The following is a 23456-nucleotide window of genomic DNA, read 5'->3' as shown; positions in this document are numbered from 1 at the left end:
ATAGGCTTCGTCCGATTTGAGCTCATTTCCCCTATCAGCATAGCTAGATGGAGTTGGAGAAGAAAAAAAGGAGAAGCTAAACAAATCCAAAGACAGCGTGGAAGGTTTCTGGTGGAGCGGCGTTTCGAGTCTTATACCCGAACACCGGTTGGAAGAAGAATGCTCGAAAACAAGAGAGAGAGGTTGAAAACCTTCCTAAGAAAAATAGATGAAAAGGCAATCTTTAGAATCAAGCACTTCATGAAAGAAAGGTAAATATAACTGTTCTACCTAAACCACTATCACGCCGCGAGCCCTCTAGCAGTGGGTGGATGTGTTAATAGAGATGCTAACTTGGCTAGCTGGCTTTTCGCTTCTTATAAGAAACAACGTTTGGAATTTAATGGCGCATACAATTAGTTACGTTATATTGTTGCATTTGCCCTGAATTAACTTTTATAGTTATTACTTTTGTTGCAAGAAACGTTTAGGTTCTTCTGAGTGTTGGCTACTGTAATGGGTCGCCCTGTGCACTCTTGCGGGACTACGTTAACATGCTGAAATTTAACTAGCTAACGTTAAGCCTAGCATGACTAGGGAGCTATACTTAACAAAAATATAAACGCAACAATTTCTAAGATTTTACTGAGCTACAGTTCGTAGATGGAAATCAGAAATAAATTCATTAGACTATGGATTTCATATGAGTGGGCAGGGGTGTAGCCATTGGCCTGGGAGGGCATAGGCCCATTCATTTGGGAGCCATGTCCAGCCAATCAGAATTCGTTTTAATCTAGAAAAGTGCTTTATTACAGACAGAAATACTCCTCAGCACCCCCTTTGCCCTCAGACTATCCCGCAGGTGAAGACGCTGGATGTGGAGGTCCTGGGCTGGCGTCGTTACACGTGGTCTGTGGTTGTGAGGCCGGTTGAATGTACTGCCAAATTCTCTAAAATATGTTGGAGGTGGCTTATGGTAGAGAAATTAACATTGAATTCTCTGGCAACAGCTCTGTTGGACATTCCTGTAGTCAGCATGCCAATTGCACACTCCATCAACTTGATCTGTGGCATTGTGTTGTGACAAAACTGCACATTTTAGTGGCCTTTTATTGTCCACAGTACAAGGTGCACCTGTGTAATGATCATGCTGTTTAATCAGCTTCTTGATATGCTACACAGGGGTTTGGATAATCTTGCCAAAGGAGAAATGCTCACTAATAGATGTAAACAAATTTGAGACATACGTTTTTTGTGCGGATGGAACATTTCTGGTATCTTTTATTTCAGATAATGAAACATGGGACCAATACTTTACATGTTGCGTTTTATATTTTTGTTCAGTATAGTTAGCTAGCTGCCTCCTAGGTGACATCCTGTATCTAGTAAAAGCTGTAAGTTATTGACCACATTTTAAAAGGTAATCATATTTATCTACTGTCTCAAATGCTTGCCAGCTAGTAGAAGTGTCTCAAATAGGAACATTATTGTGCAAACAGCTGGACCTTAGGCAATTTAAACAATGTATTTTATTGCATAGAATTTCCTATAAAATTAGCTAGCTAGTTTTGGGAGTTACACTTTTTAATTAGGTCGCAATTTAGACTCAAGTATATTCCTGTACTACAGCTAGAGGATGCTTTGACGTCATGATACAGAGTACAACAGATCAGGAATTAATTTCAAGGAGAGAGGTGAAATATGAACTGCTCTTGTTATTTTAAAAATAAATACAAATGTATGTGTCAATTATGAGTAAAGGAAAACAGCTAGGTAAACATCCTGGCAATGTTTTTGTATACACAGGCCTACAGTCAAGGAAAGGTGTTTTCTTTACATTCAAAACAGGTCCATAATATTGGCTTTACACCACCATGTTAGCTGAAAGCGGTGTGGTGAGCTGTATGGAAACTCAGTTATTTCATGTTCCCATGCTTGGGTTCTTCTGGACAGTTCTTAATCTCATCATTGCCTCTCGCAGATGAAAACGCGTTACCTCATCGTCCTCCTGCTCCTCTATGTGGGTCAGAAGGAGACTACTATTTATTTATCCTCCTAATGGCAGGGATGATCCTGCTCTGAGAATAACCACAGACAGCAGGACCGGTGTTACAGCAGAGGAGACATGTCGGGGACATGTATGGGAGACATACCGGGGACACGTTTTCTTTGAGAACTCTATTTTTAGTCTCTTTGGGTCACCCACAGGTGCTCTCTATCATTATATAAAGGCCATAACATATCGCTGGTTAAGCCCCATCCAATAGGAACCGTGCTACCCCCCCCTCCCATGAGCCCTGGGCCGTTATCTCCTCCGCTCTTAGCGAGCTATGGTATGGGGGTCGTCTCTCAGGTTGTTAATGTACAGTGATAACATGTCCTGACTTGTCTACGAGAGAAGCTTGTTTAAGGAAACCTAGTTTTGTAAGTCTAGTAGTACTACATTGAAGCTAGGAATAGACAGGGAGGGGCTGCAGTGCCTGCGTCCATTTGGAAGGAGTGCACAACCAGTGGCCAAGAAAGGCCTAAATTACCAGCTGTTTTGCAGGCTAAGGGGAGTAGGCCTAACTTTTAAATAAAAGGGAGAAAACCACATCTGCAGGCTTGCGTGGGGTTTATAGTTAAACCTGGGGTTATGGTTAAGTCAGGGTTATGGTTAAAGGGGCATGTGTGTCGCCTCCCAGCATAGTGCTAATGAGCACTCTCCCAGACTTCGTTCAAAAAGATTTTTATTTTCTTTTTCACCCGGGAACCTTTTCACTTCACAGAGGACTGGTGAATTCCTCATAGTTCTAGCTGTCTCTCCAAACTATACACAAGTCTTTAAACACTGTTGTTCACGTGACTAATCTGTACAGTGCCATCTGAACGTTAAGATAACATCCTGGGTAAGCCAGTGTCTGTCTATTTACATGAAACCATAAACTCAAATCAGCTTGCACTCTTTTCGCTGTGAGAAATCATATCTAGATTTAAGGCTAGAGCTAACTATTGTTTTGATATACACATATTGTACTTGGTGAATTAATTAAACATGTGAGAGCCAGGTGGGAATTTCCTGCCTGGTGGTGGGAATTTCCTGCTGTTGAATTTCCTACTGTTGAACTATCATGAGGCTACGGTGGAAGAAAGGCCTTCTGTCTCGGGTCAGCTGAACATGGAGGCAGTGGCGAGAGCCCTGCATGCATGGGCCACATGACTCTCACAAACGCACACTGTTCTGCAAGCCCTGGGCCTGGCGGCACGCCACAAGCCGCGTGTTGTTGTTTGGCCCCAGTCTCTGGTGACTTGTCTTGCTTGACCACTCTGCTGCAGAGCAAAGCGATTCCCTCACAGGCCAAATCACTTGGAGCGTCTGACTTTGTTTTGTTCTAGCCAATTGCTGGGATTTATAGTTGATTTGGCATATTCACTTGAATTGTTACTGGGATGTTCTCTTGTGTTGCTATATTGGATTCGTTTTTTCGATTCTACTGTTAGCCTTGGGAGTTTTTTTATACAATAGGTTTTTTTCTGAATCAAAAAGTGACTTAGGTGGTGTACCCTGTCAGCCTGGCTGAATTTGAGGCCCCCCTCTTGGCGGTGTAGAGACACATTTAACATTTAAGCCACTTTCCTGCAATTCTACACATTTTCTATGGAGCTGAGAGAGATTGTTGGTGTTTTTAAAGCAAATCTCCTGCAATTCTCTGAATTGTGCCATGGCTAATGCTGTTCATTTGCTCAAACAATAAAATAAATACTGCTAAAACATTATTTTTTTAATGTTCAGTTTTCCCTGACACTAGCATTTATTTTGGTGATTGTTAGTTCTGAAAGAATATTTGTCTTTTCAACATACTTTTATATCTGGTTTTAATGGTTAAATTGACACCTTTTCCACCCCTAAAGTTAATTAAAAAAAGATATATATATATATATATTAGTGTGTATGCGGCCCCAAAAAAACGCTTAGGTGGCTCACTTAAGGATTTCATATGGCAGAAAAATTCCTGTACAAACTATTTACGTATGGTTCGACTATGTGGGAACGCTTTGGAGTCTGTACTTGTTTTTAATCTGAGCACTGAAAAGTCTTTCTTTTAGGAAACTCAGAAAAGCCCAGCTGTCGTCATCTGATCTTTGCATATGACTAAACTCAATATGATTGGACGATAGAAAATCTGCAGTTCACATGACTGACTGGGCTGTACAACTTTTTCTGTTGTCCACTAGATGGTGCATTCGTGCTGTTCATAACCGGACAATATACTCCTCATTGAACTGATGTATTTGTCATGGCCCATAACAATTAAGCCAGTCTTTGCATGTGAATATAACAAATGTAAAAGTTAGAACATTTTGAGGTTGAAGTTATAGGGCAGATGCACACATTCTGTGCAGAGCCATGTGCCTGGAATAATATGCATTAACAGAAATGTGCATGACAGACACACGACTCTAGAATCTCATGTCCAGGAGCACAAGCTGTTTTTTACTGCCTTGAGTTGTAAGATCCATTTCTCAGCCCGGGGCTCTGAAATGCCATGTTGGGAACACAAGAACTGATCAGTGGGTCACCCCCTTCCCCACCACTGCTCTCTGTTTACCATAGAAGGGGGGTATCTAGTCCACTCATATTAATGCCCTTTCGCTTATGCAATGCAGTTGCTTTTGCAGACTTGAGATATTGTACACCCGCTCAATGCGGGTACAGTGTACTACCAGTTCCATAACTCTGTGCCCAGCCGCACATCGTCTGTACAAACTGTTATGCTCATCTCAACAACAGCCTCTTATCAGAAGGCTGGGTGTTTCGTTTGATACTAGGAAGTGTATTTTTAGGTGTCGGGATTCTTTCAGGAATGGCAACGGCAAAAGCTTTTCACGATAAGCCCTCGCACCCCCGTGTGACCATAGCAGTCGCCATAAATGTTATCCGGTGATCTTTAAACATGAGGTGGATAAAGGGAGAAATCAAGTGGATAGGGAGTTACTGTTGGTCCAAGGTCATGTAATGTGTGCACAGGTCGACTAGTGCGTGCAGACGTGACATAATGGGCTGTGCTTTTTCTTCAGAGAAGTGGCTGGTAGCGACCTCTTGCCTACTTAGCGGCTTTACAGTAGAAAGTTGACTGGATGTCTTAAACTATATTTTAGTCGTTATCTAGTTGCCAAAGCAAACAATCCACCTTTTGCCATGCAAGTGAAGGGATTTCAATTTCAAATGTCATTGAATTGACATGGTCAGCAAAAAGGGCCTGATGATGCGAAAGACCTCATCAGCCGATAGGCAAATCTGTGTCTTTGTTGCACAGTACCACCAAGTCTTGACGACTCTCTTGATCATGCCAATGTTATTTAGCCTATGTAATTACCCTGAAGAAATGTAAACCACACACATGCTATAAAAAAGTGACCTTTTGCATTTGACACTTTCACAGTCTGTTTGGTAACCTCCTGTGTTATGTGGATTTATATAAGGAGTTAATTTAAGACTGCTGGCCATTGGCATAAGGGTTTATGCTGTGGAATCTGACTGGTCAGGAGGTGTTGAACATGCTGAACCGTGGATCAGACTGACTGTTAAGCATCGGCGTGGGAGGATGAGATTGAGTCATAGCCACGGCCCACAGCCCCACTCATCTCTCAATAGTCCGAATGAACTACCTTTCCTTCTATCCTCATTGCCATATGGGCAATGACAATGTTGTTTTTCCCCCCTCACTTACATTAGGACCCTAATTGTGTCTCATAAAACACAGTGCGTTTAACCTATTGATCTTGCACTGAAATTGGATGAACCTATGGGGTTAATTTGACCTCCTGACCTTGAAAGATGTAATTTTTAACAGGTGCAATTGTCCATGTGTGTTTTGGTTTTGTGTACGACCTCCACAAAGAGAGGACAAGCCAACCATTAACATGCTCATTGTACTAGTTGCTTTGTTGCCATTTCCCTTCAGGCATTCTGAAGTTGACTGCCATTCAGCTGTCAGTGTCATTTGAAGCCATTTCATGCTGTGTTGAGAAGAGGCTGGTGTTATTCCTGTGGTGAGAATAGAGGCTGGTGTTATTCTCCCACTGTTCCCTGCCCACTGTCAGCTGTTTCCAAGCTAATGCCAGTTGACCAAATATCGGAGGATGATGCAGCGTGAGGGACAGTGCCGCTTGGAACCCAGCTGTTAAGTTCATGTTTTAAGTATCCCTATATTTCTGTTATTACGGGGCTATCACTCAGTCAAGAGTGCGCATGCGCAGGAAGTCTTGTTGTTGTTGGACCTAGCCTGGAGTGTAATGGCTACCTTGTAGTGTGTTCATATAGTAGAGTAAACTTTGTTAAACTGGAAGCTTGTCGTTGTGTCATTTCGAGTTAACACCAGCCATCTAGTTTATTTTGATTTTCAAACCCACTCTGTGTGCTGCTGCTCTTCTAACCCTTCCACGTTTTGAAATGCATCAATAAAAGCTAGAAAGACCTTTACACCCTTTTGACTGCCTGCCATTGCTCCCGGGTCCAGAGCAGAGGGCAAAAAGCTCACACTTTATTTTTCACAAACGCTGCTTGTTCAGACCGGCACTCTCTGTAGCAACTGAAGAAGCGGGTTAGGACAAGCGTGGCTGGTCATGGAGAGGGGAAAGAGCCAGTTGGACAACCAGGATCCTGCGGACCCTCCTCGGGCAGGGGATGAGGCGAGGTAGGGAAAGCGTGGCTTTCCACTGCTTTTTATCTTCACCTGGCCACAGCCTATTCAGTGCCTATTTTGTAGCCTATTTTGTAGTGATTAGGATTTAAGCCTAAGTGAATGTCAATACTGAATAATTTGTGAGTATGACGTCAACAGATGTCCTCAGTGTATCGACTGCTGATTTTAGCCTGCTATTGACTCCCATCGGGATTAGTCATCAAGGTCTCTGTCTAACCCCATTACCAGAGGGAGTCAGTGGGACCGTCTATAGATCACGTCCTCAATGTCTCATGAGTCATGACCATGTTTGTCTGCGAGGCTTATCAAACGGACAATCTGTTAGCCTGCGATTATCAGGTTCACCACCAGTTGAGGGTATCACTGTTTGTTCAGTGGACTAGTGCTCATAGACAGTACATTGTGGTCAGAACAGATGAACATGACAATTTACTAGACTATCACCGTTCAGCGACATCATACTCTGTTGTTTTACAACCTAAGAGATTGTATAGGCTTATGTTACGGATGTGCTGGTCTTGTTCCAGGCTTGTTTTCTTTTCAATCTGTCTCTAGTGCTGGGCTAGCTGAGTTGGGTGAAAAGAAACGGATACTTTTCCCAGCACGTAGGAAGTGGGCCAAAGTTCAAGGCCTCTGCTTTGCCAGCAGATATAGGAGATTTAAAAAAAATAATAATAATTGGGGCACTGACTTCCTTGTTTGTCTAGGTGGGGACACTGCCACAAAGGGTCCGGCCCTTGTTTCAGTACTAAGAGTTTGTACAAAAGATGGGACAAGTGTTAACTTGAGCCCTTTCAATGGAGAGAAACATTCCCATAGTATAGAAAGTTTTAGGCCTATTGCTTAGTTGACATGATTGTCAGATATTCACATGTCTATACAATACATTCCAGCTGATTGATATCGGCTGACGGTGTTAGCAATAAGGTGACAATGCTGGTTGTAATCTACTGGCACAGACCTCAATGGCAATTGGCCTTGAACAATGTTATGACGATGTGAATTACTTCAGTAGACTACAATTGCCCTTAAACAACTTCTAGCATGTGACAAATTGGTTGCAAGCAGGTTGCTTGAATTTGAGTTATTCCCATGCGTTTCATGTGCAGTTGCATTGGAAAAATGTGATTTGGGCCTCACTGGCCCCATGAAACATGTACAGTAGACTCAGTGAGATGGTCCAGAATTCTCTCCTGATGGATTTAATTTTTCATTTAACTAGGCAAGTCGGTTAAGAACAAATTCATATTTACAATGACGGCCTACACCGGCCAAACCTGGACGACGCTGGGGCAATTGTGCGCTGCCCTATGGGACTCCCAGTTGTGATGCAGCCTGGAATTGAACCAGGGTGTCTGTAGTGACGCCTCAATCACTGAGATGCAGTAACTCACAGGCTGACTACACCGCTCGCGTCGGAAATACATTTAGAGATCTATATTATTAAATTATTGCACCCACACTGCTCGCGGGCACCAACGAGTGTCTGCATTGCTAAGGGCTAAAATAGAAGTCAGTTCTATTTGTGACGCAGATTGCGCTGCAAGTCCTGTCTCCCATCTCCTCATTGGTTTATAGAAGCAGGTACCCATGTGCCATCTCCTCATTGGTTATACCCACGTGGGTGACTGAAGACGAACAAGGTCAGTGGCGGTAATGCACTTAAATTATGAAAGTTACTAATCGCAATATAAAGTCAAGAGAAGGAAAAAGCCTGGAAGGAGGAGAGATGACTAGAAACGATTCGGTTGACCGTTTTATGTGTGGATTAATTGGCGGAGTAGAGGACCTTGTGCATTTCAGGTAAAATAACAACTCACTGTTTATATCCCAGGACAAATTAGCTAGCAACAGCAAGCTAGCTAAATTGCCATAAATGTTTAATGCTTTTCGACCGGTCCCCAAATTAATATAATTTGTTCAGTGTGTTTTTGATATTTTAACCTGTGTGTCGTGATCGCGTTTGGTGTGGGGGGACAAAATAATTTTATGCACGATAGCGCACGCGCGCAGACGGTTTGGGTTCAGTGTTAGACCGCTGCGCCACCTGGGAGTTCATGCAAAGTCTCTACCTGGTAGACAGGGAGCAAACTGAAACTGATAGCCTGCAGTACTATAAGACTGGTTGCCAAGCGATGCTAAAAAAGCTCACACTATAAAATGTGTGCATATTCGTGAGCTACGTGGCAAGGCATTGCGAGCTTCTCTTCTGTAACGCACAGATAGGGCCTGTTCTATCAGATTCTCATTCTCTTCATTAATGACAAGCACAATGGCATGATCTGACTGTCAAAAACATGCCTCCATGAGGTGGAACCCAATGCCGGGCGTATTATGAAAGGAATGTAAATTCAATCTAGAGTAAGATCTGGTCAGATGCAGACAACTGTTTTACATTAACACACTTGGTCAGGCTATAGATCTGTCTATAAATACGCACTGTAGGTTAGTTTTCCTCAAAGTATTTCCAGGCCTAATGGTCTGCAGACTAACATGTAAAGGAAGGAATGGAATTTCACAGGGCTTTCAAAAGAGCTCCCATTACCCTGCTTTCATTGTTTTATACTCCTATATCAGCCCCTCCCCCACCCAGGCTTAGTCACGTGAGTATGACTGGGACATGTATCACCTAACCCTCCACACTAATAGGCCTGTTTACTGGTACAGAACCTGTACCAGGGGGGCCCTTGTTTACTAGCTGGATTTCCCACTCCCCCAAAGTGTATGGCTTACAAGTTAGCCCTCAGTCAACTAGGTTACCTTCTCATTCCCGACTCACTCAAAGGTTGGAATGTATGTTCTCGCGTTTAATGCCTGTATGTAACATGCTCGATACCCAGACACTCGGTAGCCTAAAGAGAAACAATAAACCGTTTTTAACCTGGCCTCCTGAAGCTGTAAAGTGTTTTATTATTTGAAGGTTTTGCCAAACGAAGGGAGATGATGGCAGCCAGTGAAGTAACTTACACCGCTTTTTTTCTCAATCGTCCTTGACTGATGTTTTAAACGACGCCTTATTTCTGGAGAGACTTGGCCTATCTGACATATCCTAGGCCTTATGGTTTTTGAAAGGGCTATGGTGTAATTGGAACTTTGTACAGCAGTGAGTGGCATGTTGACAGTTAGTGACAGCTCATGTATATCATGTGAAGGTTACTACAAGCTCTAATCTGTTGAGCTGCGTGCACGTGGGTGGAGTGGGATTTTTGGAGTACCAGACACCTTTTGGTAACATGATATCATCGCCGGTCTCACTCCCATTCTCAAGGGGTCGATGGCGAAGTCTTTTGTGTCTTTAATTTTGTGAAAACAAGAGTCACCTTACCTTGCTAGTAGTGGCTAGCTGGCAGCCTGGCTAGCTGATTTTAGCCTAGCTAAAAACATAGCACGCTAGCTAGCCTTTTTAGCTTCCCACATGTGATATAATAAAATATTGAAAACATTTCTCTGGCAAATAGTTATACTTGCCGGTGTAACGTAAAACATATCCCAGTTTTAAATGTTGCTTGTGTATTCATTCCCATATCAGCGAAAAATAGAACCATCTAATCAAATGGCTGCTGCTATTCTGTTTATTATCTATGCATAGTCACTTTACCCCTACCTACATGTACATATTACCTTGACTAACCGGTGCCCCTGCACATTGACTCTGTACCGGTACCCCCCTGTATGTAGCCTTGCTATTGTTATTTTACTGCTGCTCTTTAATTATTTGTTACTTTTATTTCTTTTCTTTTTTACCTATCAATTTTTTTACTTGTATTTTTCTTAACTGCATTGTTGGTTAAGGGCTTGTAAGCATTTCACTGTTGTTTTCGGCGTGTGTGACAAATAAAATGTGCTTTGTTGCCAGGGGCAATGGATCCCTGTGTCTTTTTTAAAGAGCGACGCAGCAGTAGCCCTTGTCTCATAACTAGGGAAAGCCTTGACTATAGTTGTTCACCATGAGCCTGTTCTTCTGGTGCAATTCCAACCCCCCCCCCCCCCCCTTTTCGAGTGTCCCTCGGTGGGGGAGTGGCACTTAAACGGAACAAGTAGTGAGAGCAAAATTAGGCTTAATGGGACAAAATAATACCACAATTGAATGACGACGAGCCTTGTTTTTCACAATGCCTGTAGTGGTGGCAATAATAGCTTTCCTTATTTCTCATGGAACAAATACGTACTTACTATATGCGCAACAAATGAGAACAGCGAAACAACAATGTGCCTGTACCAATGTACCCATCTTCTCGCTGTGGTTTAGTGTGGAGTAGTACTGAAGCAGGACTTTCATTCCATAGCTGTTTGACATGTAACAGTCACACTTCCTTCACTCGGTCATAACCAGTGGAAGCATTGTAGTTAGAACAATTTAAAACCCCTGTTCTGAAGTAGGCTAATATTTATGCCAAATGTTTTCGGGTCCATACACAGATCGGCTACATGGCTACACAGCCATAGCATACAGGTATTTTTAACCTCTGCACAATAAGCATGAAAATGGTTAGCTACTGCTACGTTACCTGCATTGAAGATATTTGCCAATTACTACAAATAAGGAATAATGACTAGTTATTGAGTTTAAAATATTTTTTAATGAACAGCAAGGAAAGCTTACATAATTGGACATTCAATTTGCATTAAATCCTTTAGCTAGGTAGATTATTTACATCCACTGGGTTTCACAAGATGACTTGCTGGGTTGCTCAGCAGTCCCTAAAACAAAGACTAATTACAATTCATACAAATGTCATATGCCCATATAGCAAGCTAGTTGGCTAATGTTAGCTAGTCGGCTAGCTTGTTAAATGGCGATTTTTGAAAATGTGACACGTATGCATCGGTTTTCTTTACCATAACATATTCCCCTGAACTGTACTTAAAACAAAATGAAAAATATTTTTTATGCATGATTTGTTCTGAAGCTATAATTACTTACATTTGTCAGCCATCTTCCTGAAGCAACTTTAGAGCCTTGGGTTGCAGAGCTTTATGGGACTTTTGATAACCACTTGATAGGAAGTCTGCATTTCACTTTGTTTGGGGTGGGTATTGGGATTGAGCCCAAGTCTAGCTTTAGCAAACAATGACGTGTTGATTTTGTATATTCTTGTGCTGCACATCAAGTGGCATACCATGTGTTCCGTACTGTTGTGGATCCATAGCCTTGGGGGAATAGGAAGTTTGAACCTCTACTCCCTGTCAGAGAACGCTCGATGGGCTGGGTTTGAGCAGCTCTCTGGCATCACCACAGACCTGTGCTTCTCAGACTTTCTCTGCACTTTAATGTAATTATATCTTCAAGCTAAGATCATATGAAAAGGATCCATATCTTTCATTTCAGTCTAGCCTAGCTACTCTGAGCTTGTGGACATGTTTTTAAATACGGGTAAGGCTTATTGCTCCACTGACTCTTAGTGCAGAAGGCGTGTGCCCTTACGTCACCCACTACGACGTGTCACACTATTTCAACACGAAGCCACTTCCTTTTAGGTAATAGAAAAATCAGCTTTCACTGGAAGGTTGTGGCCATACTAAGCTGAACTAGTTCAGAAGTCACTCAGCACCCATCATTATACAGTAGCAGGTTAAGACTTGAAGGCCTTTGTTCAACTGTTTTCGGGTTGGGTTTTGTTTTGACTGGCTGCAAATTATGGATTGAAGTCAGTGCTGCTACAGTGTTTTTATTCAGATAAGGAGGTCTTGCTATGAACAGGTATGAGTTTTCGGTCATCAAGGAGACTGCATCTGAACGGGTAAGACTTTAGACGGCAGTTTGTGGAAAGTTGGTTGTCGATTTGCTTTTCAGGCAAGTTCTTTGAACAGCTGTGCAAATAGGCTAAATTCCTAGGTTTGAGACTGTCCTGTTGCGTAGTGTATTTAGTTTAGATTCATTCTGCACTTTTATGTTGCATGTTTTTGTCCTGTGAAAGGAATATCTACTCAGGATATCAAGTTTTCTTAGGTCTAGTGATGTCTTACACTTTGTAGCCTAGAAATTGCCATTATTGGATTTGACTTGGGCTAGTATGTTTTGAGATGGGCTTGAATGTGTCATGCTTTCATCTACACCATAGCAGGCTCATCACGCGCGTGTGTGTGTGTGCGCGCCTAGAAGGCCAGCATCCCGGAGTCGCCTCTTCACTGTTGACGTTGAGCCCCGTGTTTTGCGGGTACTATTTAATTAAGCTGCCAGTTGTGGACTTGAGGCGTCTGTTTCTCAAACTAGACACACTAATGTACTTGTCGTCTTGCTCAGTTGTGCAACGGGGACTCCCACACTTTCAATTCTGGTTAGAGCCAGTTTACGTTGTTCTGTGAAGGGGGTAGAACACACGTCAGTTTCTTGGCAATTTCTCGCATGGAATAGCCTTCATTTCTCAGAACAAGAATAGACTGATGAGTTTCAGAAGAAAGTGATTTGTTTCTGGCCATTCTGAGCCTGTAATGGAACCCACAAATGCTGATGCTCCAGATACTCAACTAGTCTAAAGAAGGCCAGTTGTATTGCTTCTTTAATCAGGACAACAGTTTTCAGCTGTGCTAACATAATTGCAAAAGGGGTTTCTAATGATCAATTAGTCTTTTAAAATGATAAACTTGGATAAGCTAACACAACGTGCCATTGGAACACAGGAGTGATGGTTGCTGATAATGGGCCTCTGTACGCCTATGTAGATATTCCATTACAAATCAGCCGTTTCCAGCTACAATAGTCATTTACAACATTAACAATGTCTACACTGTATTTCTTATCAATTTGATGTTATTTTAATGGACAGAAAATGTGATTTTTCTTTAAAAAACAAGGACATTTCTAAGTGACCCCAAACTTTTGAATGTTAGTGTAAACGGAAGTTAATCGTCAAAGCATGTGGTTTACTATCTGTTTACAGCCTTGTCACAGGATGTGTTGACGCAGTTTTTTTACAGTTACTGTAAGGCAGATTACTCAAATGGTCACCTTTTCCATGAATCATAAAGATAAGCCTTTGGCCTCCAACTGTCCATTTTTCATTGCAGTTAACCTAGTCAAGAGTTGAGGAAATGCACTCCGTTTACAGCGAGTCCACACAAACTACCATTTACATACTACTCTATTCCACTTATTAGACCAGACCTCTATCCATTATTTTTATATTTTTATTTCCCCTTTTATTTAACCAGGTAAGCCAGTTAAGAACAAGTTCTCATTTAGAACTGCGACCTGGCCAAGATAAAGCAAAGCAGTGCGACACAAACAACAACACAGAGTTACACATGGAATAAACAAACATACAGTCAATAACACAATAATTATACACGGTGACAAGTGTCAGCCAGACAAAATAATGGGTTTTCACTCCTCCTTTTGCAATTTTGCTTGTATCGCAGGGGCTGAAATGTGATGGTGGTTTGACTTTGAGCCAGTGGTGATATTCATATCCATCTGAATGGTGTGTACTTAAGGCAGCCCTTTGAAAGCATTAGGCTACACAGCGTGTTTGGAAAGCAGTGCTTCATTATTTACGTAATATTCATATTCGATACGTGGTTCGACATTGGCCGAGTCTATAAATCCAAATATTTTTTGTTCATATTGTCTCTGTCTCCTCAAACTTCAGTGGCTTAAGATTGATGGGTGTTTTGGTTGATCTGTTTTGCCCAGTCAATGAACCCTTCTCGTCCTCTCTTCCTCTTTTCCAGCTACCCGGTAGAGAGTGGGGGACTATCGGTGAAGAAGGAGAGCAAGAAGGTGAAGACCAGGAAAGCCCTCAGTCTGGAGGAGGCCCAACTGGAGCTCCAGCAGCAGAACAGAAACCTCACCAGACAAGCCCCCGTCAGGTAACCACACAGACGCACTGTGCAACCATAGGCTGCATTTACACAAGCAGCCCAATTCAGATATTTTGCCCAATTATTGGAAAAAGGATATCAGAAATGGGCTGCCTGTGGAAAAACGCAGCCATGTGGATTTCAAGATTTACCATGGATGCTTAAACACACTTGTTTTCTCTTTGTGAATGTGTCACGCCTAAGGCTTCTGTGTTTGACTGTTGATATCTGTCAAGAATTCGCTAAACCCACAGACTTCACGTAACGTCACGCTGCTGCTTTGTCTTCCAAAGGTCTCAGACGTTCGACGTGGATAGAAGTTTTGAGAAGACTGAAGGCGGTGGTTCACAAAGTGTACGTTCACTCGTTCTGACTTTTTTAACCTTGTTTATGAATATTACGTAAATAATGAAGCACTGCTTTCTCAAACCACCGTCACGTTTTAGTCATGCTTTTTTTCTTCTGTTCAACAGAGTTTTATAAAGCACAACAAAACATTCCACAAGCTGTTTCCTGACATTCCGGAGAGTGAAGACTTGCTACATGGTAAGTGACGTTTGGAATATTATTGGTGAAATACTCATGTCATGGAGACAGTTATTCATGCTTCTCAGTCAAATCACAAATACCTGACGTGACATTTTTAAGCTAATCGTTAAAACGATAGCATGGTTCGGCGACGCTGCGGCATGCCACAAAACCATATCTGGCAGCCTTTTTGGCCATCACCGTCAGACCGACCGCCTGTGCTTGCTGTGTCATCGCCGCTGCAAGGCCTTAAGTAACTAACGTTCTCATGTCCTCCCTTTCTCCCCAGCCTACATTTGTGCCCTGCAGAAGGAGGTGCTCTACCACGGCAGGCTCTACGTCACCGAGCACCACGCGTGCTTCCACTCTTCCGTGCTGCTCAAGGACACCAAGGTAAGCAAACCTGACCCTTGATTGGCGACTAGGCTTTTCAGTTGAAAACATGGTTTGAACTTGTGAATAAAAGGTTTGGCCGTCCTATTCGTAGCTAATGGAGAAATGTATTCCTATACCTCTGCTTTCTTTCCCAATTATGAGTTAAGTTGAGCACACAGTTTATTAGGTTTGGGCGATACCCCGTGTACGGTACATTTTAGAAATACGGACCGACTTTTTTTTTTTTATTAATACCTGTTAGGGTCACCCCTGTGGGGGTAAGGTATGGAAACCTGGATACCGCCCAACCCTACAGTTTCTTAATATGCATTTTACTTGGTACATCTACCGACTTGATTATTGTTTGAAAAGCCTTTTTCTTAGTGTGATGTGAAGGTCTGTTGCTCCTCTGTTTCTGCAGTTGGTGATCCCGGTGACCAGCGTGCACATTGTGAAGAAGCAGAACACCGCCCTGCTGGTGCCCAACGCCCTGTCTATCCGCACCATGGAGGGGGAAAAGGTCAGGGGTCACTTGCTCACCTGTCACATTGACACTGCATAGTCCATCCCTTAATCAAATGATAAGATCTACGATCTACACTGGTGGTTGTATTATCAATCTTCAATAGAGGGCAACCGATGAGTTACATAACACCCATTGACCTCTGATATATACAATTTTAATCTGTTCAATAATAACTGGGCTCATTTTAAAGGCAAAGGTTTGCAACCTTGTACTTTCCAGTTTGACTAAAGGGCATCCGAGCTGAAATGTCTCTCTCTCGCTCCTGTGTGCATTTTTAGTACCTGTTTGTGTCTTTGCGGAACCGAGAGGCATGCTACAAGCTCCTGCGGTCCGTTTGTTCTCGACTGGAGGATGGAAGTGCCAACAGCAGCCCCTTATTCTCTTCTACGGACAATAGCTTTGATCAGGGCAAGCTAGTGGTGAGTTAGAATCACTAGTGTTTGTCTTCCTAAAGTTCAATTTAAAAATTGTTTTTATCCTTGAGTGAAAATACTGCAGATACTACAACAGCCCCTCGTAATGTTACTGTCTCATATTCTACTGTAGATGTTTTGCCCTCCATTTTGAAGCTGGTTTTAACCCAGTCTTTTTCCATCTCCCCAGAACTCCAGTCAGTCCAGTCTAGACCAGCTGGACGGGTCAGACCCCAAGCTATTCCTTGACTCGCCCCCACCCAACCCACACATAGGTGAGTGAGCCTTCCTAGTCTGGAAGAAGATCAGCCTTTAGTCTGGAGGGTCTACTCTGGACTAGTACTTTTTAACTCTGCGTTTTTGGGAACGGGCTCGTAAAGTAAGCATTTCACTGTAAAGTCTACACCTGTTGTATTCACTACATGTGACAAATCAAATTGTAGTTTATTGGGGGCCGGTTTCCTGGGCACAGAGTAAGCCTAGTCCTAGACTAAAAAATCCCTTTCAAGGGAGAATTTCCTTTGAGTGTGCTTAATGTTAAACCCTATGTTCAACCTCTCCTGTAGTCCCTAATGTGTAGACTGACAGTTGGCTACATGCGAGTGTTCTCTCCTTATGAATGGTGTATTGTCTAGGTTAAAGGAATATGGTGCGTTGTTCAACCTCCCCTGAAAGTACACCCATGTGTAGACTAATAAAGTTTTAGTCGGCTACATGTGACCGCTATCTGTTGCTGTGTACGTACCTGACCTCCACATGCAAAGTCCAAGGTAATGTTTTTAGAGTGACTAACGTGTCTGCGTTTTCCTACTCTTCAGACCTAGTGCCTCAAGGGAGCAGCTCGAGCCATAGGAGCACGCACACGCAGCAGAGTGACGGCTCCTTAGAGGACGTCTCAGGTAAACACACACAACGTAGGCCTATGCGTCTGGTTGTCTCCTTTTCTCACTCAAACAGAAATACCACGTGACCGTACAAAAAGCTTTCTCACAGCGAGCCACTGACAAGCAAGTTGTTTCACAGTCAGTCATGTGGGATTGCTTGATTTTATTTGGCAATGGAAAGTGCGCATAGAGCTGCCCATTACATCCATGCGCTAACCCCGTGTCGTTCTCTCTCTCCTTGGCCAGGTGGCTCGTGGGTGTGGAGTGTGACGGAGAAAGCCCGCTCCCTCCTCATCCACAGAGAGGCCAGCAGCCTCAACACTCTCCTCTTCATCTACCTAATACTGTAAGTGACCTCTAACCTCTCCACACTCATTTACCAAATCCTGCTTCCCTGACTTCCTATCTCTACACGTACTCTGTATTTGCTCAGTTTAATCCCCCCCTAAGGTCGATGTCCGTGCCCCCACGGAAATCTAATTTGCATAATAAAAAAACCACATCAAAATCTGTCAGTTTAAGCAAGAGATGTCTTTTTTTTGTTGCGTTGGATGCGTCTCAATCCACCGCATCTGCTTATGTTGCCCTTCCGCATCTGCAGTGAAAGGTGACCGAGTTAGATCGGTGTTTGTCAGTCCATGAGACATCCCAAAAATCGTTCTCACAAAATCAGCTGATGGGGTTGAGGTCAGGGCTCTGTGCAGGCCAGTAAAGTTCTTCCGCACCGATCTCAACAAACCATTTCTGTACGGACATCGTTTTGTGCACGGGGACATTGCCATGATGAAACAGGAAAGGGCCTTCCCCAAGCTGTAAGCACAGAATTGTCTGTAGCGTTAAGAGTTCCCTTCACTGGAACTAAGGGGCCTAGCCCGAATCATGAAAAACACCCCCAGACCATTATTCCTCCACCAAACTTTACAATTTGCACTATGCATTCGGGCAGGTAGCATTCACCCAGATTCGTCAGTGGGACTGCCTGATGGTGAAGCGTGATTCATTACTCCAGAGAATGTGTTTCCACTGCTCCAGAGTCCAATAGCGGTGAGCTTTACACCACTCCAGCAACCCTTGGCATTGCTCATGGTGATCTTAGGCTTGTGTGCAGCTGCTCGACCATGGAAACTCATTTCATGAAGCTCCCGACGAACAGTTCTTGTGCTGACGTTGTTTCCAGAGGCAGTTTGGAACTCTGTAGTGAGAGTTGCAACCGAAGACAGATGATTTTTACGCACTTCAATACTCGGCGGTCCCGTTCTGTGAGCTGAGCCGTTGTTTCTCCTAGACTTTTCCACTTAACAGCACTTACAGTTGACTAGGGGGCAGCTTTAGTAGGACAGCAATTTGACAAATAGACTTGTTGGTAAGGTGGCATTGTATGATGGTGCCATGTTAAAAATTACTGCGCTCTTCAGTAAGGCCAATGTTTGTCTATGGAGATTGCATGGCTGTGTGCTTGATTTTTATACACCTGTCCGTAACGGGTGTGACTGAAATAGACAGATCTACTAATTTGAAGAGGTGTCCACATACTTTTGTGTGTATATAAGGAGAATGTTTAGTGCCAAAAAAGGGTTAAATAGTTTAAAATATATATATGACACACTGCAAACTTACTTAGAATGTTTTTGGGATACAGTTCCATTTAGTGATTTGTTATTCAATGCGTTTGTATGGGGCTAATAGCAGTAAGATAAAATTGTTTCGTGTATATATATATATATATATATAATTTTTTTTTATACTTCAAGGGGTCTTAAAATGTTGAGCTCAAATAGCAAAAGGATCCTTGGTATGATCTTCAAACAATTCCATATAGCTTAGTAGAACCCCCCCCGGCTTTGACTTTCACGGGTAATTTCACAAAACACGTTTCTAGGCTTATGCTCTACAGGTAGAGATGAAACAGTATGAACATTTCATATCACAGTATTGTTAAAATGTGTTGGAAATTTTCAAAAAGTACTGACACACACACTGAAATCATTTCCCCAAGTTTTATATTGAAAACAAACAAACAAAATTAGCAGCACTATGCATTTTTTGTGTGCATTAACATTTAAAGATTGCACCATGTGGTAAAAGTTTCCCTAGTGTATGTTTAAATGAACATAACCTTTTTAAGTAAGCAAATCAAACAACAAATACAATTAGCAGCACTCACTTTGATGAAGGTTGCCGTGCCTCACTATAGCCTCAGAAAGCCAGGCCTCTCAACAATTTCAAATAGCATCATGTCCTTTGCAATGTAATATGAAAGGGCTGCAGTGGTCTTGATCATTTTTGGATGTGGGTGCATAAGCAGCCTGCCTTTTTTAAACGCTTGCTCGAGTGTCTGTCACAACTGTAGATGAGGGACCAGTAGCATCGATGGGTTTACCTGCTGCACGCCCACTCTGTAAACAAGGGCATAGCAAATGTGTTACATTATAAATATTATTATTCCCTTACACACACAATCTTCTGTGTTGCATTTGAGTATATGCAATGACCCCGTGCACAATTTACATAAATACAAATGAGTTTTAAGACGGTGATAGTAATTGCAATGAGCCCAACAATTGACATAAATACAGGAGTCTTGTATAGGAGTCTATAGTGTTTCTCCTGTTGGAACACTTACAACCAAGTCGATGTCTGACTGATTTTTAAATGAACAAAATATGTTGGTTGGGTGACTAAACTACAACGTGTCTGCAGACACGATGCGAACAACGTGTAGTGTTTTTACAAGAGTAGGTAGCACTGAAAGCTTGTTTACATTATTGACAAGCTATTAGCAAGTTGGCTAGACAATGACATTTTCCCTCATTCTGAAGTCCCCACATCATGCATTGAGCTAAAAGTTAACTTACCTTGCATTCGCTATAAAGTAGCGGGTGGTGGTCACGAAGATGACTCGAGAGATTTGAAGTGTTACCCCCTTTCGCAGCGAATTTTATTTTATTTTTGCATGCTCTGCAGACAGGGTGACTATCTTCGATTTTAAGTTTCCCTCAGCACTCTTGTAAAACCCAAAATACGACCACACTTCAGATATGGTTCTCTTAGACGACTGAAAAATCTCCTGAGCGCTGTCACTGCCTTCCGCCATGTTTTCACACAAAACAAAACCCACGTTGCATGCTGCGCCTGCGTCAGACTGTCGCTAACTTTGGTTGATGCTGGACAGTATTTACCCTGCGTTTTAATTGAAGCTGCATATGCGGGTGTGACTAAACATTGTTTGTGTTTAGGGTGGTACTACTGCTGCTATCATCGGGGTACATCGGCCTCCGTATCGTGGCTCTGGAGGAGCAGTTGACCGCTCTGGGCGCCCTCCCTGAATTCTCCCTACAGAGCAGGTACGACAACCCCACAGCAACCATAATACAACCTTCACATAACAGGTCACAGCTGCGGGACAACCAGCAACCATGTCACGTCTCAAGCAAGCCTTGTCCACAATTGCTTAATTTAAACTCATCCTTTATTTATGAACGTAAGCACAACAACCATTTTCATTACCCGCCAACAGATCCTGATGCGCTTTAGCCCTTCTCTGAATATCTTTGATCATGGCAGGACAGCTATATTCAGAGGAGTTGGCTAAACCATATACAGATCTTGGACCAGGCTTCTGCACGTTGGAAGACATGCCTCATCTGTGTGTGTGACTGTTCTATACAGGCGTAACTGAGACTTCTGATTATTTTATGATATCGTAACTGACATTTTGTGGTTATGCAAATTGCCTCTGTGACTTTCAAATTCCCATAAGAGGTGCAGCTCAGCTGACTCGAAGCCAAATGTTTTTGTATCACATGGGGTGTATTGTGTGTTCAAACCGTTCTCGAAGTATACTCAACGGCCTCCTTTCTCTTTTTTTTAGGTACAAAGACACAACCATGATTGGCCAGAGGAGAGATTGATGACTCATGTTTGGAGGACGTGACAATATAGCGCCAACTGGAGCTCTCGTGTTGGAAGATATTCTGTCCTAGAAGAATTAGGACCAATTTTGAAAGTGTTCCAGAGTTGGCCCGTCATCCCCTTGCATATAGGACTTTTGGAGCACCTCCCTGTATGAGTTCAAACACAGACGGGTAAACTCAAAGGGCTATATTTAAGAGAACTAGACCCAGGCCAGCCACAACTCACAGCAAGCGGAGCCAAGCCAACACATATGCACACACATGAGCTGCTGTGTGACTTGGAACCAAAGCCAACTCTCAAACTAAGAATAAACTGAAGAAGGGAGGCGATAGTCAACTCCATCTGCTCTCAGATCATATTGACGAAGCGATTTTTCTGATTTCCAAGAGAACTCTGAAACGTGCGCTTCCATTCTGTATTCTCTTCATGAGCATGTGGTGTGTGCAGACTAGTCAAATTGAGTCTAGTCCTACGTTTTGCTGCTTCTTTTTTTAACACCTATCGTAAGGTACAAGTGCTATGCAGAACCAAAGATGCACAGGGTGTACTTCTTTGGCATGAGTACAGAGATTAATTTTATTCTTTACCTCCTATGTCAGCATTTCATCACGGTGTTAAGTATATCTGTATTTAATCTTTCACTACTAAGCCATCTGCGGGTACTCTTGAATGATTCTCCTGGTAATCAGCCATAATGATAACAATGAATTATCTTCTCTTACACGGATCAGCCAGCCGAGCAGCCATTTTGAGCTTATCTCCTGACGGTCTCTCCTCTCTTTTAAGGATCAGCAGTATTTAGCCTGGCAATCGCATGATTTAACCCAGTTTTAATGATCAATGCTTTGGAGGCCACTCCCTCCAGTCTCACTGGATGTATGCATCTTCAATGCACAACAAAAAAAGTACGATCAGGTTGAGTGTTGTCGCCTTTGTAGCCATAGAAATGTTCAACTTTTTTAAAATTACTTTGATCATCAAAGTAGTTTTTTTATATACCAATACTATTCTTGTTCAGATTAATATCTGATAACTTCCGTACTGTATAGAATGAACTGATGTTGTGTAAAAGCAAAGAATCAAACCTCTGTTCTCAGCAGGCCTGTCAATGACTAAACGCTTGTTCCTACTGGTTCAGGTGTTTCAGGACTGTTCAATGGATATTTGGATTAGGAAGCGCCATAATGTATTGTATATTATTGCATGTGTCTGGAACATCAGATACTTGACTGATATATTATGCACACTTTAATCAAGCGATGTTGCTACGGAGGTCCTATTTCCAACGAAATAAATGTGGTCGAGAATTATTTCAATATGCAAAAAAAAACATGCAGGCAAAAAGATGTATTGGCAAACCTGTAGGTTTTTAATTTTTTTTAATTATTATTTGTAAAAAATAAAGCAAAAAGAATGGCTCGTGAGCGAGCAAGCGCACTTTAAAAGTTGGGAACCTGTCAATCCAAAGACATCACATTTGACAGATGGTGGGGAAGCAGGTGTTTGTTCTTTAGTATTTGATGGTGCTAAGACCTTTTTGTTTTTCTCAGGGGTGGGGGCAACCTGCCACAGTTTCAGGTTCCCTGCTTTTCTTTCGCCATTTATCGTCTTTGTCCATCGGAGCGATCATGTTCTCTACTTTTCATTGAGCATCACTTCGTAACTTTGCAATATGTCAGTCTCTGATTTGTTTGAGCTTATCTAGTGACATGGGATGATTGGTTGAAAAACATGAGAAAGAAAAAAACATTAAATGTAAACACTTTCTCTATTGACGAGACATGAAATGCGTTGAAGTGACGTCTTATGTCCTAATGATTGGGTAGTTGTAGTCAGGTGTTGGGCTCAACTACATGCCATAAAGCAGTACTGTCAGTTACTGTACTTCCCCACCAGGAGACAGCACACGTCTTCAAACGGATACAATGCAAGAATCTCAATGAGTGCAGTATGTGTGGTTTTGCACTATTGAAGTGGTGTAAATTGTTGTATCAATTGTGATGTCATTAATTCTATGGTCATATGTATTTATTTGCATTCTGTGTAATTCAAAGTATTTGTCTCTGTGAGATTTTGTTTTGGTATTGTTAAACAAATAAATCAAATGTTGCACAGAGTACTTTTTTTTTTAATAAGAAATTGCATGCATTTCATATTCATAGAAGCAACCTTTTCTGTCCTGGAAATGTAGCATAAAGTATTTGAAGGCGCCTGTGTTCCCTTTCTGTTCATAAAGTCGCTCCACTAAAAATATCGCCTTTAAAACATTACTAAAGCACCACTGAGGTGAGTGGAGAGGTACTTGTGGCAGCAAATTCTTTTGATTCGTCATCTATATAATGTTTGATAT

At 42.3% G+C, this 23456-nt stretch overlaps 1 protein-coding gene across 3 annotated transcripts; it reads left to right on the top strand.

The window, feature by feature from the left end:
* LOC139540703 (GRAM domain-containing protein 2B-like) lies at positions 1-23223 on the top strand. 3 transcript variants are annotated; one of them, XM_071344579.1, is made up of 12 exons: positions 1-251; positions 14337-14474; positions 14759-14819; positions 14939-15011; positions 15283-15386; positions 15790-15888; positions 16173-16313; positions 16498-16582; positions 17126-17206; positions 17438-17537; positions 20428-20535; positions 21063-23223. In XM_071344579.1, exons 1-12 carry the CDS (start codon positions 160-162, stop codon positions 21100-21102), a joined length of 1122 nt encoding a protein of 373 aa, XP_071200680.1. In that variant the 5' UTR covers positions 1-159; the 3' UTR covers positions 21103-23223. The 3 variants fall into 3 exon arrangements, with proteins under 3 accessions (XP_071200680.1, XP_071200678.1, XP_071200679.1); XM_071344577.1 differs by lacking the exon at positions 1-251 and adding an exon at positions 6239-6656; XM_071344578.1 differs by lacking the exon at positions 1-251 and adding an exon at positions 12144-12406.
* Positions 23224-23456: the final 233 nt, after the last annotated feature.

This window comes from Salvelinus alpinus, chromosome 16 (genome assembly GCF_045679555.1).
Source record: "Salvelinus alpinus chromosome 16, SLU_Salpinus.1, whole genome shotgun sequence".
NCBI lineage: Eukaryota > Metazoa > Chordata > Actinopteri > Salmoniformes > Salmonidae > Salvelinus > Salvelinus alpinus.
The sequence above is the reverse complement of the archived record's forward strand: the minus strand, read 5'-3'. Positions and strand labels throughout refer to the sequence as shown.

What these genes read in the sequence shown, in the direction of transcription:
- LOC139540703 (XM_071344579.1), top strand. Translation starts at nt 160, where the DNA reads ATGCTCGAAAACAAGAGAGAGAGGTTGAAAACCTTCCTAAGAAAAATA. An exon ending in GCACCATGGAGGGGGAAAAG is followed by an intron (nt 15,889 to 16,172) that starts GTCAGGGGTCAC and finishes GTGCATTTTTAG; the next exon opens with TACCTGTTTGTGTCTTTGCG. An exon ending in CTCCTTAGAGGACGTCTCAG is followed by an intron (nt 17,207 to 17,437) that starts GTAAACACACAC and finishes CTCCTTGGCCAG; the next exon opens with GTGGCTCGTGGGTGTGGAGT.